The sequence below is a fragment of the Etheostoma cragini genome, chromosome 2, assembly GCF_013103735.1.
Source record: "Etheostoma cragini isolate CJK2018 chromosome 2, CSU_Ecrag_1.0, whole genome shotgun sequence".
Classification (NCBI taxonomy): Eukaryota; Metazoa; Chordata; class Actinopteri; order Perciformes; family Percidae; genus Etheostoma; species Etheostoma cragini.
The window spans coordinates 22,916,810-22,934,419 of NC_048408.1; the positions used below are offsets into that span (position 1 = coordinate 22,916,810).

Below are 17,610 nucleotides of genomic sequence, written 5' to 3' on the forward strand. Positions count from 1 at the left end.
CTGCTGGTGCCAAAGTCTTTCACCGGTACACTCACAGAAAGAAATTGTATTTCTCTAATTCCTCTCATTAATGTTCTCTCCCTCCGACTTTTCCTCACCAGGTGGAGTCTAACCCCTTCCCCTTCAACTACGTTGCAAACTACACTGTCTCTACCGAAGTGGCATCCATGGAGTTCCGCACTGAAAATGGCACCCAGATTCCCATCTCCGGACTGAACGACAGTCTGGCCATCACTGTTGCTGTTAACAATGGAAGTAGCGGAGCAGAAGCAGGTCCTGAGGGTTTTGGTTCCGGAGGGGTCCCCACAGCTGAAGCTGTTAACATCAGACACTGTGACTCGGTCATTGTCAGGGTCAGCACGGGAAACAACAACCGACAGGCGGGGCTCTTTGTGCAGCTCAACTTCACCTCTCTGGAGGGTGAGCTCTCACGTCCACTACTGACGTAAATTATGTAATGTATTCAACACAAGAAACACACTCATCCGTTGAGCTTACATGTTCAGTTTTTGTTTAGTGAGTAAGGTGTTTTGAAGCTGTTATGTTGGACTGCATCATGAATAGAATAGAATAAAATAGAATAGAAAGTCTTTTTTTGTCATTATACACAAGTGCAGTACTTGTGCAACAGGTTTTAACCAACCCCTTTACAGTGTCAACACAAAATATAAAAATATAAATTGTAAGTAGTGCAGAAAAACAAAAGACAGGGGGGAATGGGATGCACAGTCCTGAGAGCAACTATATACATATATAAAATGGTAAAAAGATGAAGGGTTCGTATACACATTATGCAAAAATATAGTTTGGTGTATCAAATGTCCTGAGCATTAAATATTGCACAGTAATGAGTTTAAGTAATTGAATATTAAATATTGTACTGTAATTAAATTAAATTGTTAAGTATTAATAATAAATAAATATTGAACTGTAATAGAATGAAATGGTTAAATATTAAATATTAAATATTGCACTGTAATGAAATTGCACAGAATTCCAGTGTCCTTTTAGGTAAAAGAGATTAAAATGTTTTTTAATATTATTCTCACTTTAATTGTAATGTGTCCAAGGAGCTTGGATGTGTAAAATTTCTCTCGGGGATGATTAAAGAACCATTCTGTGTTGTTTTGGCACCCATGAGAGGCTGTGTGGGTTTTGAGTAGGTTTGCCAACCTATGGCTATTATATGGGCCAAATATGGAGATTAAAAATAGGTTAAACAGAACTCATTGAACTCACTTTGTGAATTATATAACTACCTGGTTTTGTCATTTGGTGATGCAACATGGTTCCTAAAAGTGGTTTGATAAAGGCCTGGTTAATTTCTTTTTTCATACAATATTTACTTTAATATGTCAGTTTCATTCTTCACCTTTCCTTCTCCAGAAGCTAAAGAAAAGGTCAAAAAAGAAGAGGATAGGGAGGAGCCATACATCACAGCCTACCTTCATTCACATGGAAGACCCGATGAGTTCAACTGCACTGACAAAAAACGCATCACACTCAGCATGACCCGAGGGCAAGATCTCGACCACAGGAAATACACCTTCTTCCTGTCACCAGAGTAAGTTCATCCACTGCCGTGTAATATGGAGTTTACTTATTTAGTTCTATTGTTTTTTAAGGCAATTGAGGGTTTATGGTTTCAGATTACCAAGCAATTAATTTAGGATTTTGTTTCTGTGTGATTCGATTACAACCAAATTCTTCTGTCCTATGCTGCTCAGGTCTTACGACACCACTCTGGACTACTTTATCAACGTGAGCACGGCCTGCAGCCCCAGCTCTCAGCCTGTAGGTGTTCGACTTGAGGTCGGGGTGTTTGCCTCTCTGTGCCAGTACTTCAGTGAGAGTGAGAAGCAGTGGCGGACAGATGGCATGGTGCCCCTAGCAGAAACCAACACTAGCAGAGCTGTTTGTCGCACCAGGCACCTCACGGCCTTCGCAGCAGGCCTTTTTGTCCCGGCCAATGCCATCAGCTTTACAGTGCCAGTCAGTATCACAAACACAAACCCTATTTTGTGCAGATGCACCAGATAAACACACACTTTAAACAATTTTTCTTGTCCCTCAGGAGCGTTCTGGTGCACCAAGCCTGGTTGTGCTGTTAGTGTGTGTGTTGGGTTTACTAAGCTATGCTGTGGCAGCAGCCATCCTACACAAATTGGACCAGCTGGATCTACGCCGGGCTGGTGTGGTTCCACTCTGCGGCCAAGACGGACTCTTCAAGTACGAGGTCCAGGTCAAGACTGGCTGGAGTCGAGGGGCAGGTGAGTTAGGGACAGGGACTCTTTTAGACATTTGTCAGGATAATAAAAAGTGGACTTATTTATTAGCTCAATGAGTACAATATAAATATGACAGTGACTTACTACTGTATTGGCTTGCAAAGGCAACCCTTATTAAAAGTTTTGTTAGCAAGCTAAGGCAAATCTAATACCGCATATCTTTCTGATTATCCACATTCCACTACAGCACAAGTTGCATACTGTATCCACTTTTGTCTGCCGAAAAGCATAGTTTTTAAGTTTGTTATAAAACTTGGGGTTTAGGGTTGTTTTCCATACCCTGGTGTTAGTGCATCCCACCCACCACACAGCAGCGTTTAGACATCTTTCTGTTGTTTGCTAGCAGACAGAATTGACTAGGAGGCACCTTCATCCAACATAAAGTCAATGGAGCAATTTATTGTTTTCCCATCTGGTGTGGGCGTGACTTAAATTTGCTCTGTTTCTATTCATTGTTTTTTTAGGATAATACTGCATAAATAGATAAATAATAAAAATGATATATATAATCACATTTTAAAAATCAAGTTAATTAAATTAAATATTGTAAGCATGGCAAACTAGAGAGAGGCAGAGGGAGACAGAGAGAGCATTCAAGACATACTTGTGTTTAACTGACATTTTTATGGAACCCTCCTTATCAAGTGTAGTTTCTATAAGAAAATTATTTGTTGTCAGGTCAGTGCCTTAATTAATTGAACGGCAAAAACTGCATTAAAACAACAAATAGTTGATATAGATGATAAAGAGTGCTTCTCTCTGTCCCTCCAGGCACCACGGCTCATGTGGGAATCAGTTTGTATGGACGTGAGAGCCGCAGTGGACACCGCCATCTCGACAGCAGAGGAGCTTTTACGCGCAACGCTCTCGACATCTTCCACATTGCCACGGATACCAGCCTGGGCAGCATCTGGAAAATACGAATTTGGCATGACAACAAGGGTACTGTTTCACATGAGCACACACAAAAGAGACCTGAAATCACATAGGCTTTAACCAGCTGATATTTGAACAAATCATTTCTTGACCCTCTCTCAGGTTTGTCTCCAGCATGGATGCTGCAGTACATCTTGGTCAAAGACTTGCAGACAGGAAGCAGCCACTACTTCCTGGTTGATGAGTGGCTGTCAGTCTACAATGAGAGAACTGACGGACGGGTGGAGATTGAGGTGGAGGCCTCAGGTAAGAAATCTACAACCAAATCATCCGTAAAAAGCATTCACTGATTGTTGATGTCGCCTTGTTAACTCCATCTTCCTGTCTCCAGAGGAGGCTGTACTGCAGCTGCCCCGCCGTCTGCGGTGTGAGCTGCAGAGGGCTCTGTGTGAGAGTCACCTGTGGCTGTCTCTGTGGGAGAGACCCCCCCGCAGCCCATTCACCCGCCTACAGAGAGCCACGTGCTGCGCCTTGTTACTGCAGCTCATTGTATTGGCCAACACGCTGTGGTACAGCATTGTGGTAGACAAGAGATACAGGTACAGGAAGGAATGTCTTTTTTTGTTAGTACAACTACTTGTGATTTGTTCCTACATTTCATTGCAATCCTGTGTTGCAGCCCGCAGGCTGTGTCAAGGATTTCTTCATTAAATGAAGAGACAGTGGCAGCGGGCGTGGTGACCTGTCTGATTGTCTACCCTGTCTACCTGCTCGTCTTCACGCTCTTCAGAATGAGCCGCAGCAAGGTGACACAAATCTACCCCAAACTATTACACAATCAATGTTTTTAGTACCCCCATAGGCCAAACATGAAATTGAATATTGTGTGTGTGTGTGTGTGTGTGTGTGTGTGTGTGTGTGTGTTTGTGTGTGTGTGTGTGTGTGTGTGTGTGTGTGTGTGTGTGTGTGTGTGTGTGTGTGTGTGTGTGTGTTAACATTAGTGCGTGTCTGTGGAGCAAGTGCTACCACAAGTGGATCAGGAGTCGGTGGAGATTGATGACTTTCTGGACGACTCCATGGCTGGAAGTTCTTTCCTTTTTTTTAATGGCGAGGTAAAGTCTGGGATGTAAAATTGAATCATTGTAGCTCAGAAGCCTTAATGTATTTTGACTACAGAATCAATATAAAATGTTGTTTTTTCTGGCCTAGTGATTTTGAAAGAAAGTGCAGCCATGCAAAGAAACATGTTATTCTTTCCCCTTGTGAGATCATTACCGTGTCTCTCTTTCTTTGATTTTCACTCAATTCATCTATTCATCATTCATCTGTCTCTCAGACCAACTCAGAAGAAACCAACGTGGACTTTCCCACTCCATCAACCAAAAGGTGAGCTGTTCCGTTCCCATGACAGTACATTTAGATAATGCATGAAAGAAAAATTATTATTGAATTATTATTATCATTTGAAAGAAAAATGCCAAGGCTAAAGTCCAACTGTCAGACAAAGTTGGTAGAAGAGAGAATAGCAGAATAAAGAGCATAAAGAAGTACTGTGCTGTAATTAAAGACAGAAGAGATCCAATTTATATTGGGCTTTTCTGAATTTCAAATGAGCAATGTGATATCTCTTTTGTCAGAAAACCACTATAAATTCAAAAGCTATAACTGTCCCAGTCTACTGTTATTTACGATTGTCCTCTGACAAACGATTGTTTTGTTAGGTTAAAGAGAGACAGAAATGGAACCCTTAGAGTAGGTATATTATTTTTGTAATGCCCCACTACTTAACATCTCTCTTGCTCTGTATTTCAGTGGGGAGAGTTGGGTTATGGCAGAGGAAGAGATGGAGGACAGGGATTGGCCAGAGCTGTTGAGTGATGTGTCTGTGGTGGGAGGGGCGGGGCATGGGGCAGGGCTGCCCAGGCTGAAGAGGGGTCAGGGCAGCAGGCACCTGGGTGTCGACATGACCTTTAACCCTGATGACGAGGAGGGGACTGAACAACGCAACAAATATTTCACCTCCTCAGGTAACCAAAACAGAAAGACATTAAAACTAGTTGCACAAATCTGGGTTAAGTGAGAGTACTGAAGTCCTAGATGTTGCTTTTCACTCACAGACGAGGACCTGATCAAACACATCCTGGCAGATGGACAGAACTTTTTTCCTCAGGCAGATGAAAGTGAGATGGCTGACCTGTAAGTTCACCTTTAGAAAAACAATGGATTCACAGGCTTTACTTGGAACATTTGTGGATTTGCTTGAGTATAATTAATTATTTCCATTGCCTGTGTGTGTGTGTGTGTGTGTGTGTGTGTGTGTGTGTGTGTGTGTGTGTGTGTGTGTGTGTGTGTGTGTGTGTGTGTGTGTGTCAGGTCGAGCATTTTCGGAGACAAGACTGAAGTGATTCTCCTCCAGAAGCTGAATGAGCCTCTTCCTCTAGAATCTATGAGAAGAGAACCACCAAAAACTGCTTTCACCTCAAACACGGGTTAGAATTACACTTAAAGCTGTGGCGTTGTTTGACAAAGATTTCATGATAATCTTTGAGCATATTTTAATTCAAGTGGTCTGACACAAAGTAGACTTTACAATCTCCCCCTTGGTTTTAAGGCTTTTAAAAATCGAACACATGACTTTGGAGTGAGGAATCCTATTGGCTTGCCTACAAATAAAGATGCAATAGCTAATCAGACACAAGAATTTACCTCATATTACAATTTTTTTGAGAAATCATTAAATATAAGATTAAATAATATTTATTATTTTGAAATAAATTGGGTAGGGCAGACAAAACTCAGTTGCTGGGCAGTTAAGTGATAACATATGAAAAGGGTCACTTGGCACATGAGAGTTATAACAATGTAGGCGAAGTGATACGAAACAAAACCCATCCGTCCTCCACACAGTTGCTAGTAGCCAAGGATGACACGGAGGATTAAAAAAACATGAGGTGTACTGAATTTTTGTTGTTCCCATATTGTTTTGTTGATATTAACATGCAAAAAAAAAAAAAGAGTTCAATAAATATATCTGAGGGTAATTATCTGTGTGACGCTGATAGTTTTACATAGCTTTGTAGCAACTCATTTGGCAATGGCTTGAATGTAATGTTCATTAAAACCAAAAAGTTACTAAAGCTTTAAGTCCAAAATCTCCCTTTGAGCTGTTAAATAAATATTGTATTGTCTGTAGTGTTTTCATTAGAGTTGGTTGACAAGAATACTCTGCAGAAAATGGATTTTCCGATTGTAAATTGAATGCAGGGGCAAAGGAACCTTTCTCGCAATAACAAAGTCATTGTAAAAAAATCTTCAAATTAGAATTTCAAGATCATCCGAACGTTATTTCCTCATAGATTAATTATCTGCAAACTGCTCTGCTGTTGCGCTGCTTGCTTTGCTCTTGACAAAGGACACATAAATCACATTTCCTTTTTTTGTGTAAGACTCATAATTCTCATTAGGTAAATAGCAAAGTTTGATGATTACTCTTTTTAAAAGAAAGATAAATAATGAGAAAGACTGTTTTACTTTCATTCAGTAATGAGCCCGGTGCTGGCAGCTGAGAGTCTCAGCTAGTATAGTCGTGATGTGTGTGTAGATGTTTTGATGGGAAACCAGAGTAGATACTGTACATCATGCTTTCATTTTGCTGCCTGAATATTTAATAAGCAGAACAGGTCCTTTGTCATCAGCAAAAAAAACTGTGTCCACAGTTCCTACAGGAACATATGTTCTTGATTGATTTGTTAGTAACCTTATTCGTGGAATAGACTTTAGAGATCCTTAAAAAATGTAAAAAATGTTATACTCCCCAAGGTCTCTATCCGCTTTGTGTTAACTCTGGTCCTTTCCTTTCACTTTTCTTTTGTCAGTACTTTGTTGTACAAAGTTCATTTTTTTTCCACAGTTGTGGCAGACGTCTGTCGTCCCAGACGGTTTCCTCCCTGGTGTGGACGTGCCGCCCTGTGGGGCAGCTGGGCAGGGATCACTCTGGCCAGTGGCGTTTCGATTTGGGCGGGTCACGGCTTCAGTCAAAGTGTGGCCATGATGTGGCTCATCTCCTGTTTTGCCAGTTTCCTGTGTTCCTTTCTGCTGTTGGAGCCAATTAAGGTAGACACACACAGCTAATCTCAGAGATTCTAGTTTACCTCACACATTTCTAAATTCACATCATGCTAAGTGTTTTTTACGCCTCCGCGCCAATGGTAGCCATGGCTAAAGGCACGATGTTCTCAGGTTGCCACTCTCAACTCAAAGCTCTGAAACACTGTACTCTATATTTTTATTACCAACCAATAAACAGTTAAAAGTTACCGAGCAGCTGGTTAACATAGTGGAGGCTGTGGCACATTTAGCAGCTGGAGATCCAGATATTTCCCTCAGAAGTTGGTAAAACCAAAAGTAGAGCTAAATATTGGACTTTGCCAGAAACACACATAACAACTTTACGAGGTGATATTATTGTGTTGTGTTTACAGCTTGTTGCGCTGCCCCCATGTGGCCAAAAAAATCTATTGACTCAGATGTGAAGAATGCTTTAATCCTCCTGCTTTTGTACCCTTTAAAACACTTGTACTGACTTCAAGCTGAAAAACTGGCTGTTTTTCTTTTGTTGCTGAAAAAGTTGGAACACACATACCGCACACACCCAAAAGTTCTTTTGACTAAATTCCCATTTTGCCATTTGAGTATTTCCTAGTTTCACTTTTGGGTTGAGTAAATTCAGTGATCTCCAATTAATTTCCAAACCTAACAGCTCCATTGCTCCCCCGCCCTGTGTCCTGCAGGTGTTTTGTGAGGCAGTTTACTATGCAGTGGGTGTGCTTCGCCTTCGTCCAGAGGATCAGGATGTGCTAGTTGAGTTCCCCCGGGTGGAGAGAGTGGTCCAACGTGTCCCCAGGGTGAGACCGCCACAGGGGTTCGCTCTGTCTCAGGCTCGACACCAGGCCCGCAAGGTCCACATGCTGCACACCATGCTGAAGGTGAGTCAGAAAGAGAGAGGTGTACAAGGTTAGAGAGATGATGCTGCAGATTGACTTTATATCTTTACTGTGTTGGAGATATTTAGAGCTCTATTTCTTGTTTGTTAACAGAATAACTCACAAATACACTTGTCTATATTAACAACTCTCCAGCTGAAATTGTCAACACGTTTAAATTCTTAGGTATCCATTCAGACTCCCACACATTGTCGCTTCATGTCACGTGTGTTAAGAAGGCATATCAGAGGCTATATTTTTTTAGGTGTCTCTTCTTTCATATGGTATGTCCCTTAAAATTCTACAGAACTTTTACCGTTTTACAATTGAGAGTATAATGACAGGTAACATAGTGGTTTGGTAGGGCTACTTCATATGACCTTAGTCTTCTGACAAAGGTGGTCAAAACTGCATCTAAAATCATCGGTGTTACACTTGAACCGTTGCACCATATTTACTGGAAATGCAGTACTACGAAGGCTTTAGGTATTATGCGGGTCTCTAGTTATCCTGCACACTCTTCTCCCACCTTCCATCAGGGAGACGTTTGCAGAGCATCCCAACGCGCACATCAGGTTATAGGGCTAGTTTTTACCCCCAGGTAATAAGGTTACTGAATGATGGCACAGTAGGAAGGAGGGCTGTGGACTGTCACTTAGTTACTTAGTTACTATGTCTACTGTGCTTGGTTATTTTTCAAAATTTTAAACGCTATTTATGTTGTTGTTGACGTTGTAATTATTGTTATTATTATTATAACTGTTGCTATTGACTGGTCCTAAGGGAGTGCAAAAAGGCAGATTTGATTTCATTGCTGTGGTACTCTGTACTAAGGTGGGTATGACAATAAACTTGAACTGGACTGAACTGAACTGAATTGTTGCTTGTCATTTTCAGAATTTCCTGGTTTATATGTTTTTCCTGCTGGTGGTTTTGCTTCTCAACTACTCTGACTCGGCAAAAGACACACACAGCCTGAGACTTCGCACTCAGCTGCAGCGGGCGCTACACACAACTGAGTACCACAACATCAGCAGGTACACACACGCATACACACAAAAACGTCATACATGGGGATCTTTTTTATTATGTTAACGTTTTGTTAATTTGTTTAGTTGAGAACGAATTGAAATCTCATTTCTCCAAGGTGACCATATGCCTTGTACGAAGTGATGACAAAATGATTTCCTCAGTTTTTACTCTTGGGTGTCCTTGCAACTGGATGTGTATTATTGTATTCATACCATAGAGAACAAGGGGGGGGGGGACATAAGCTCAAGCAAACTTTAAGCTGTTGTTTGACATAAAACAAATCCAAAGTGTCTTTGCACAAATACACTGGAAGATGTTGTTTGTCAGCAAATTTTGATCACAAATTCTGACAACTCTGATGTAACATAAGCCCAACAATATATTTCTTTTGCAAATCCTCAATTTCTTTTCTTTTAGCCGAGCTGATGTTCTGATTTGGCTAAATGATTCTCTGTTGCCACGGCTACTGGATGACTCTACCCTCTTGAGAGATACGGGAAGCGTGTTACTTGGCACGCTAAGGCTCCGTCAAATCCGGGACAAGCAAGGTTGGATTACAATGTCACGGTCTTTCCTTTTGTTGTGAACTTGGTAGGAGCTAAAGATTGAAATGAACTGAGACATAAAACCTCACTAGCTTATTGAGTCTGTACATATGATAGCTTTAAAAGCAACTTTTGGAGACGGCTGTCTCTTGACGCCTCTCTCTTGGCATAACATTTTTAGCATCACAGGGACTCCAGCAGACATCAGTATTACCACACCATACAACATATATTTACTGAACTCATTCTCTTTCATGAATGTGAATGTACTCTTCTTGCTTTTTCTACCAGTTGCAGGTGGTTCCAGGGCCGAAGACAGTATTTGGGGAAAGGGCTGGGTTCCTACTGCTTTCAGAGCTAATGATACAAACGGGTAAGAAAAGGACTGAAAGACAGACTTTAACAAGGCAGCCGTTAAGCTAACTTGTGGGTCAGATTCAGTATCTATTGGACCTCTGTCCTTCTTTAATATGTTCATTTTTTCTCCTGTTTGTACCCCCCCCACTCATCTTTCTAGGGCGTGGCATCTGGGTCCTATGAGCTTGAATAACATTGAAGATGTTGTCCAGCAGCTGAACAGAAGCCTGGAGGAGGCCTCTTCCTCCTTACAGCAGCTGCAGCAGCTGCATTGGCTCGATTACAGGTAGCTAATGCGGAAAGAAAAGACTGGAAATGATAGAAAAACTGAGAAATTTAAAGTCAAAGATACACTATCAAGAGCTGAGAATAATAACATCCTAGTGCACTGCCAGGCATTAAATACAAAGGCCAAGGCAATAAAATCAGTTTTATGTGAGTTTTTCTTTTTTTGCTCACTGATCTCACTGACCAGGTAGTTCCAAAGTCCAGGGGCCATATGTAAGGAAGTAGAAATTGCGCTTGTGCACACAATTTCACAATGATTGGAGTAAAACAGAACCATGCATACTGGAGTTGGACTGCAGACATTAAAAAGTTGCACATGTGACCATCAAACATTAAAATTAAACAGAAAACAATCCAGTGAAGAATGTGCTGAGAATGTGGGCTGGTTGTCATCAATTGTTCTGAGAATAATAAATGGTGGCGTAAATAGAAAGTTATTTCCACATTTGGTATTAGACTGCAAGTATTCAGAGGGCAGTAACTGAAAGTTAATAAGTGGGTGGTGGAGGCCCCTTATGGCACATTGAACTGTGTCCTTTGAACAAAACTGAGTTATTGCCTTTCATCTCTCATGTGAAATAAAACTTCCTGTGATGGAAACACCTAGCTCAAATTAGATATATAAAATATTAAAGTTGGTTCCAAAACAGAGAGGTAACTAAAACAGGAAGTGGCTCTGTAAACAATTTAGACTCCTGATGTTATCTATAAATTCCATTTTGTGTGAGTGTGTGTGTCTGTGTGTGTGTGTGCGTGTGTGTGTGTGTGTGTGTGTGTGTGTGTGTGTGTGTGTGTGTGTGTGTGTGTGTGTGTGTGTGTGTTTGTGTGTGTTCACAGGACCCGTGCTGTGTTTGTGGAGTTCTCGCTCTACAACATAAACACAAACCTCCTGGCTGTCTTCTCATTCCTGTTTGAGTTTCCAGTTTCTGAGCGTGCCCAGTCCAGCCTTGACCTCCATGTCATCACTCTGTGGCCAATCACAGGGCTGGACCTGCAGCTCCTTCTAATGGTAGCCCCTGGCAACCCCTTCTGACAATAAACAAAAATAACCTACCACCATGCTGCACAAATCCTTTCCACTGTTCTTGGCTATGTTACTTTGGTGACACGTCTCCAGTTTAACGGTTCCTGTATTGCAGATTGTCCTCCTCGCCCTGGTGTTGTATTTCCTGGTGCGGGGGATCTTGGGCTTCCTCAGGGAAGGCTATGTGTACTTGCTGTCAACCTGGAGACTCCTGGGCATCTGCAAACTGGCTCTTGCAGCATCTGTCTGCGGGCTGCACCTGAGGCGCTGCACCATGGCCACGCAGCAGTGGGCGTCGTACATGAAGCACCCACGGGACGCCTTCACAGACTTCTACCCCCTAGCCAGACAGAGTCAGATGTACACAGAAATGTCTGCCTTGCTGTTGTTCATACTGGTGCTCAAGGTAAGAGAGAAAGGCAGAGGAAAGAGGGCTCACTACAAACATAAAAAAATAAAAAAAACACAACTTTTGTCTCATTGTTGTAGTGTTGACTGTTGAAGCTGAAGTTAACAGTTAACCCTGTGGAGTTTCTTTTAATAAACTAACAGAAGTTATGTTTTCATGCATTACTCACCAAAATGCATTTTATGTATCTTTGAGGTCTAGCAAACGTGATGAATGCATTTCCTTCCCAAAAGTTTAAACCTGCATTGTTTGACGTGTTAAATGCTAGATCGGATCCACTATATGTGTTGACGTGGTTAGGTCTACGCATAAGGAGTGAGGATTAGTAAGTGTAAGAACACCAGGGATAGTCAATCAGAGCAGGATAGGGACTAGATACTAGACAGGTAGATGCGTCATAGGACGTTGACGCATCTAGCGGATCCAATCTATTATCCACCGCCAATGTGTTCTATGGGAGTATCCACATTTTGGAAAATGGCTCCTATGGTCATTATAATGTTAATCTACAGTGACCCAATATCCAGATCTCTTCTAAATACATATGTACCAATGTTGGTGCTTTTATCACAAATAAACCTATCTATCTATTTTTCTTCTTCTCTCTCTCTCTCTCTCTCTCTCTCTCTCTCTCTCTTTCTCTCTTTCTCTTTGTGTTTGATCATCCAGGCGTCCCACCAGTTGCGGTTTCTCCGAGAGTGGGCCGTGTTTGGTAGAGCTCTGCGGCGCTCAGTCTGGGAGCTGCTGGGAGTCGCCCTGGCATTATTGCTGTTGATGTTGGCTTATTCACACACAGGACACCTGGTCAGACTTTTTCTTCATCCTCTGTTCATTCTCTTTCTGTCTCGCTAGTATTTAGCAATGGAGAGTATTCCACTTCTGGGATTGCTCCGGTGCGGCAGGACATTCTGCCGGATGCATGTATTTTCCGTTTCCTTATACTTTCTTTGTGTTGGAATTTTAAATCTGGTGACTATGGTTAACTGCTCCTCAGATTTCTGCAGGTTGCACTGAGTTTTCTCTCGCAAAACTATTTTGTGTGGCTGTGTGCTGACCTTAGCGCCGCCCATGACAATTCTGATTGGTTTAAAGAAATGCCATTTAACCAGAGCATGTTTTCCTTCTATCCCCAAATGCTATTTGAAGTAGCCAGACCCTCATTTAGCACGCTTTGGAGGAAGGTTTGGCAAAGCAAGACAACTCTATCGCTAATCCTCTCCCACACAAACATGCATGGTGATCTTTTGTCTATTAAGAAAATGGTTCATTGCCTACACTTTCTTTACAATGCCAGTAGACAGAATTTCCAATAAATCCTCACTTTAGCTTTATGTTACTACAAAAACAACAACAACAACTATATGTTATCATAGAACTGTTTTTTTTAACTTTGTTATTTTTTATTGGTTCACAAGCTGAGTTTTTTTATTATTGCAGTAAAGCAGAATTTTGCGTTTCCATTTTGTGAATACCTGTGAAGTACTGCGAGGATTTGGCTGGTTTTAATTGTTTTTCTCTCTGTATCTTCCACTCCAGCTCTTCCACTCTGTATTTGACAGCTATGGCAGTGTGAGCTCTGCCTGTTTGTCTTTGTTGGGCGCTGGCGGACGTGGTCTGCTATCATGGCGTCCAAGCTGGACATTTACTGGTCCCTCTAGCACCATCTCTGCGCTGGTGTTCCATGCGAGCTTTGCCGTACTTCGGCTTGTGTTGCTGTGGTTGGTCACTTCTATTTTACTGAGGAACTATCGGCGCGCACGAGCCGAGCTATACCGTCCAGCTGTGGATCTCCAAGACTACGAGATGGTTGAGCTGTTTCTCAGACGGCTCAAAATGTGGATGGGGCTCAGCAGGGCCAAAGAGGTACATTTTCTGTTTCATATCTACAGCCGTTAGACCTATTTTTATAAAGATTTTATAGCAACAAAATATGAATGGTAACAGACACTGTGGCAAGGTCTCTAGTACTATTTAGAAAGATATACATTAATCCTTACATACCTGTCCCCTGATCCGCGAACTTCCCTTTTGTCTTCTTTCATTCTCTTCTTAGTTTCGTCATAAGGTGCGTTTTGAAGGAATGGAGCTGCCACCATCTCGTTCGTCCACCACCAGCGACTGTAAGTCCCTGTGCTTGCCACCGCTGGACGGTCCTGACTCCCCTCCCACCCCAGACAGCGTTGATGCGGGCTCTGAGGCCTCATGGTGCCCGGCCTCCTCCAGCCCCTGCAGCCTGACCGAAGCCCCAGGGATCGGCCTGGGACTCGGGTTGGGCCTGGGTTTGGGCCTTGGTCCAGGAGTGGTGATGGGAAGTACCAGCTGGAGGGAGAGAGCGGAGACTGAAGCCTCTCTGAGGAGGCTACTCCCCACCCTGGACGCCCTACTGCAACAGCTTGACCGTGTCACTATGGCAACAGAGGATGTGTACCACACCGAGTGTAGACTGGAGCGAACCCAGAGGAAGAGGAGGCGTAGAGGGAGAGAGAGGGGAGGTAGTGGTGGTCGGGGAGGGAAGAGCGAGGCAGGACAGAGAGAAAAGGGTGAGGACAAGGACTCTGCTGGATGGAGAGAACGAAGGAGTGGCAAAGAAAAACACAAAGGGAGCAAAAAGGGGAAAAAGACGGATAAAAGTGAACTTTTAAATGAGTGTGGAAACACTGCTGCCAACCAAAAAAAGACTCCAGTAGCTACACCTGTTCCCTTTTTAAAGACCAGACCATCCTCCACTACACATACGCCCGCTCCGCAATCATCAGCCAAACCTTCACTCAGCGCACCTCCACCTCCAATAGTCACAGATAAATCTGCCTCTGACACCTCCTCTCTTCCAGTTTCATCAGAAAACACTCCACCTTCCCATGTCCCACTGCCCAAAACACCCTCTGCACCTCCATGTACCCCTGCACCTACCCCCTCCTTGTCATCTACACCTGCCCCTACGCCCAGCAGCCGGGACTGGGACCCCCCCGCAGAGAGAGAGCCCCTGCCCTCCTCCAGCCTGTTCAACCACCCAGCTCACACTACCACCATTCCTACACGCAAGAGAAAACGCAAACCTCCACCCCTTAAAAACAAGGTGCACCCCAACCTAGACAGGCACAGCCCTGGACACCCCAAATCCTAAGGACGTCTGGATAAATTGACAGCCAGAAGTAAAAGGTAGAGCAAAAACAAGGTGGGTTAAAGATGAGAGGAAGATGGGGGCAGCAGGTTTTGTCCCCACCCAGAGAAAAGGAGAGAAAAAAGTGGAAGGGAAATAAATAGGACAAGGTACAGGATGGAAACACAAATAATCACAGAGACAAGCGGTTTAGGCAATGAAAGATGAACAGAAAGCAAGAAAATAAGACTTTGCACGTTTACAAGCAGTGATCCGTCCAAATCCCAGTTCAGTTCTTTATGAATCACGGTGCAGGTCACCAGATGCTAAGTGAGCTGGTTTAGTCAGCAAGTAAAGGTCAACATTAAAATACTTCTATTCCTTATTTCCCCGGACTAAACCTAATCCCATGAGACCCTGGAGGTCACGTGGGGTCACTGACAGGAGCACATGAACGTGCTCACCTGAGGATTTAACTAACTAAAAGCAGACAATGCAATTGGTCTTTTTTATGTATCAGAAAAATTGTGTTGATTTCTCAGTTATGTTGTCCGTCTACATATTTTTCTCTTGTATATTTCGGTCACCATGGGTACTTGTGGCCTGTTTGGAAATAGTCATGTTATATGAACCCAATTTGGCATGCAGGCACACACAGATACACACACATGCAGGTATACACATGCATAGAAATAACACTGTAGGCACAGACGCGCTAATTTTAATCTGCCATACACACAGGTACAAGAGAAAACAAAATGAAGCATGTATACACATGCACACGCGCACACCCACACTCACAACACACACACACACACACACACACACGCGGTTGTTGGGATCCCAGCAGCCAGTTTTTCAGGGCGCAGATATAACCATCCTCTCCATACTGAAAAAGTACGGAGAAATTTAAAAAAAGATAAGTGGAAACCAAGAGTAGTGACAAGGAGGAAGTGTGGTAAGTGCTAGCGCTGATAAAGTAACGTAGGAGCGTTAGCAAGACGAGGTAAAGAAGAAGGATAAGATGATGCTCAGTGGACAAGATGATTGTAAATAAAAGTTGAGGAAGCAGGAAGGAGTTGCCTTCATTTTTACAGTACTGACCATTTACACAAGTTCTCCCATCATAAAGCTAAACTGACTCCCAGTCTGAATATCGTTTCAAAATGTTGTGTTCAGTAAGGTTGTAATTTAAAAGCACTTTTGTTCTGATGTAGATTGTTTTTGAATGATAATGTATAGTAATATGCTTGGTGTCCAAACCAACAAAGAAATCTTTACCCATACTGTATCTTAACCATAAATGTTGCCAAAGCTTATGCGTCATGTATACATTTTGAGTTTTACCATGCCAAGTAATTCATTAATTAATTGTGTACTTAGCACTTTATTTCCTATTTGAGCTGATATGCAATGCCATATTTAACTCTCATGTGTCTAGATTCCATGTTAACACATTATTGAAACATCCTAGTAAGTATTATCAAGTTGTTAAAGCCACAGCTAGCAGTCCTACAGTGTACTTTTGTCTGCTCTTTGGTAGTTTTCAACTTTCCTGTTTTTTGTCTCATTTTGATTAACATACAGTACATACTTCCTGTGTCCATTGGACAGATCTCAGGGAACAGACCCTTTCCCCCCAACCTGGGAAGACAACCAGGAAAACCAAAAATGGGGGCAAAATAGGTGTTTTTCTTTTAAAATAATCTAAAAGAATTTATATATTTTGTGGTTAAATCATGCCAGCCTTAGACTTCATTTAACTTCTCTCAGCCCAAAAACTGTGGACTTATGTGACGGAGCCCTGTTTTCTTAGGTACTTACAGGCAGAGTGTCTTCTCCAATTAAACCCCACCGGCATAAAGCAAAATGCTAACCAAATGATTTTATTTTGAAACATCTCAACTTTATCCTGCACAATACGTTGCATAAGATATCACACATTCCAGGCTCTGAAGAAAAGAAACAAAAAAAGACAGTCTGCGTGTGTATATTTCTGTATATATTGGTGCTTTGTGGTGTATATATTTTTGCTTTCAGTGATCAGTATTGTTTATGTGCTGCAGTGGCATATGCATTAGGTCAAGCACTGGTGTTGCAAACCCCAAAGTTTTACATTTTTTTCAATCTAACTGAAGCATTTCAGTCAAAGCTATACATGTATTTAATATACAGTTTTGTTCTACAACAGGAAGCTCAGCAGTTGACAGTTAACACCGCCACTCGCCTTCTTATTCCTGGTCGGTGGACAGCGTGCAACAAGATAGTGCTAAAGCCCACCTTCTTGTCTTCGCTCTCTGTTTTATTTAATGCATTTTGTTTTAAAATGGTGTTACAAACTTGTCTTTGAAAACATTTCATCTTTGTATCTCATACATCTAAAAATACATGTATCTGTATTTTGCAGATGTAGCACTTCTCCTGCTTTTGCACTTGACAAAGTCGAATAAAGAGTTTGACAGCTGAATGGTGCATAATGAAATGATTTGTGGTGTTGAACACTAAGTAAGGGATAGGTCATTATTGAAAATAAACCGTGACATTTGACAAATTGACGCAAAATGTGGAATGATTATGATCAAAGTTCATTTTGCAATAATGGTCAGCTCGCGTGGCATTATCTTGCTTTTTACATGGCTAGTTACTATTTGAAATATCAAATTTTACACAGAATGATTTTTTTAAATTCATTTTATTGATTTTAAAATG

At 42.1% G+C, this 17,610-nt stretch overlaps 1 protein-coding gene across 3 annotated transcripts in view; it reads left to right on the forward strand.

Annotated features, from left to right (window-relative positions):
* pkd1a (polycystic kidney disease 1a) overlaps positions 1-17,365 on the forward strand; it is a 55,713-nt gene extending 38,348 nt beyond the window's left edge. Inside the window, exons 33-56 of one of the 3 annotated variants that reach the window (XM_034895356.1) lie at positions 102-420; positions 1,387-1,564; positions 1,728-1,992; positions 2,075-2,270; positions 3,060-3,230; positions 3,327-3,470; positions 3,556-3,763; positions 3,844-3,970; positions 4,166-4,276; positions 4,501-4,550; positions 4,977-5,191; positions 5,282-5,360; positions 5,538-5,653; positions 7,075-7,277; positions 7,955-8,149; positions 9,044-9,183; positions 9,596-9,726; positions 10,015-10,096; positions 10,241-10,366; positions 11,206-11,377; positions 11,508-11,798; positions 12,471-12,605; positions 13,338-13,664; positions 13,855-17,365. In XM_034895356.1, the coding sequence (XP_034751247.1) occupies positions 102-420; positions 1,387-1,564; positions 1,728-1,992; positions 2,075-2,270; positions 3,060-3,230; positions 3,327-3,470; positions 3,556-3,763; positions 3,844-3,970; positions 4,166-4,276; positions 4,501-4,550; positions 4,977-5,191; positions 5,282-5,360; positions 5,538-5,653; positions 7,075-7,277; positions 7,955-8,149; positions 9,044-9,183; positions 9,596-9,726; positions 10,015-10,096; positions 10,241-10,366; positions 11,206-11,377; positions 11,508-11,798; positions 12,471-12,605; positions 13,338-13,664; positions 13,855-14,925 (5,052 nt within the window). In that variant the 3' untranslated portion in view covers positions 14,926-17,365. The remainder of the gene's footprint in view (positions 1-101; positions 421-1,386; positions 1,565-1,727; positions 1,993-2,074; positions 2,271-3,059; positions 3,231-3,326; positions 3,471-3,555; positions 3,764-3,843; positions 3,971-4,165; positions 4,277-4,500; positions 4,551-4,976; positions 5,192-5,281; positions 5,361-5,537; positions 5,654-7,074; positions 7,278-7,954; positions 8,150-9,043; positions 9,184-9,595; positions 9,727-10,014; positions 10,097-10,240; positions 10,367-11,205; positions 11,378-11,507; positions 11,799-12,470; positions 12,606-13,337; positions 13,665-13,854) is intronic. The other 2 variants (XM_034895365.1, XM_034895376.1) reach the window with 2 other exon arrangements.
* Positions 17,366-17,610: the final 245 nt, after the last annotated feature.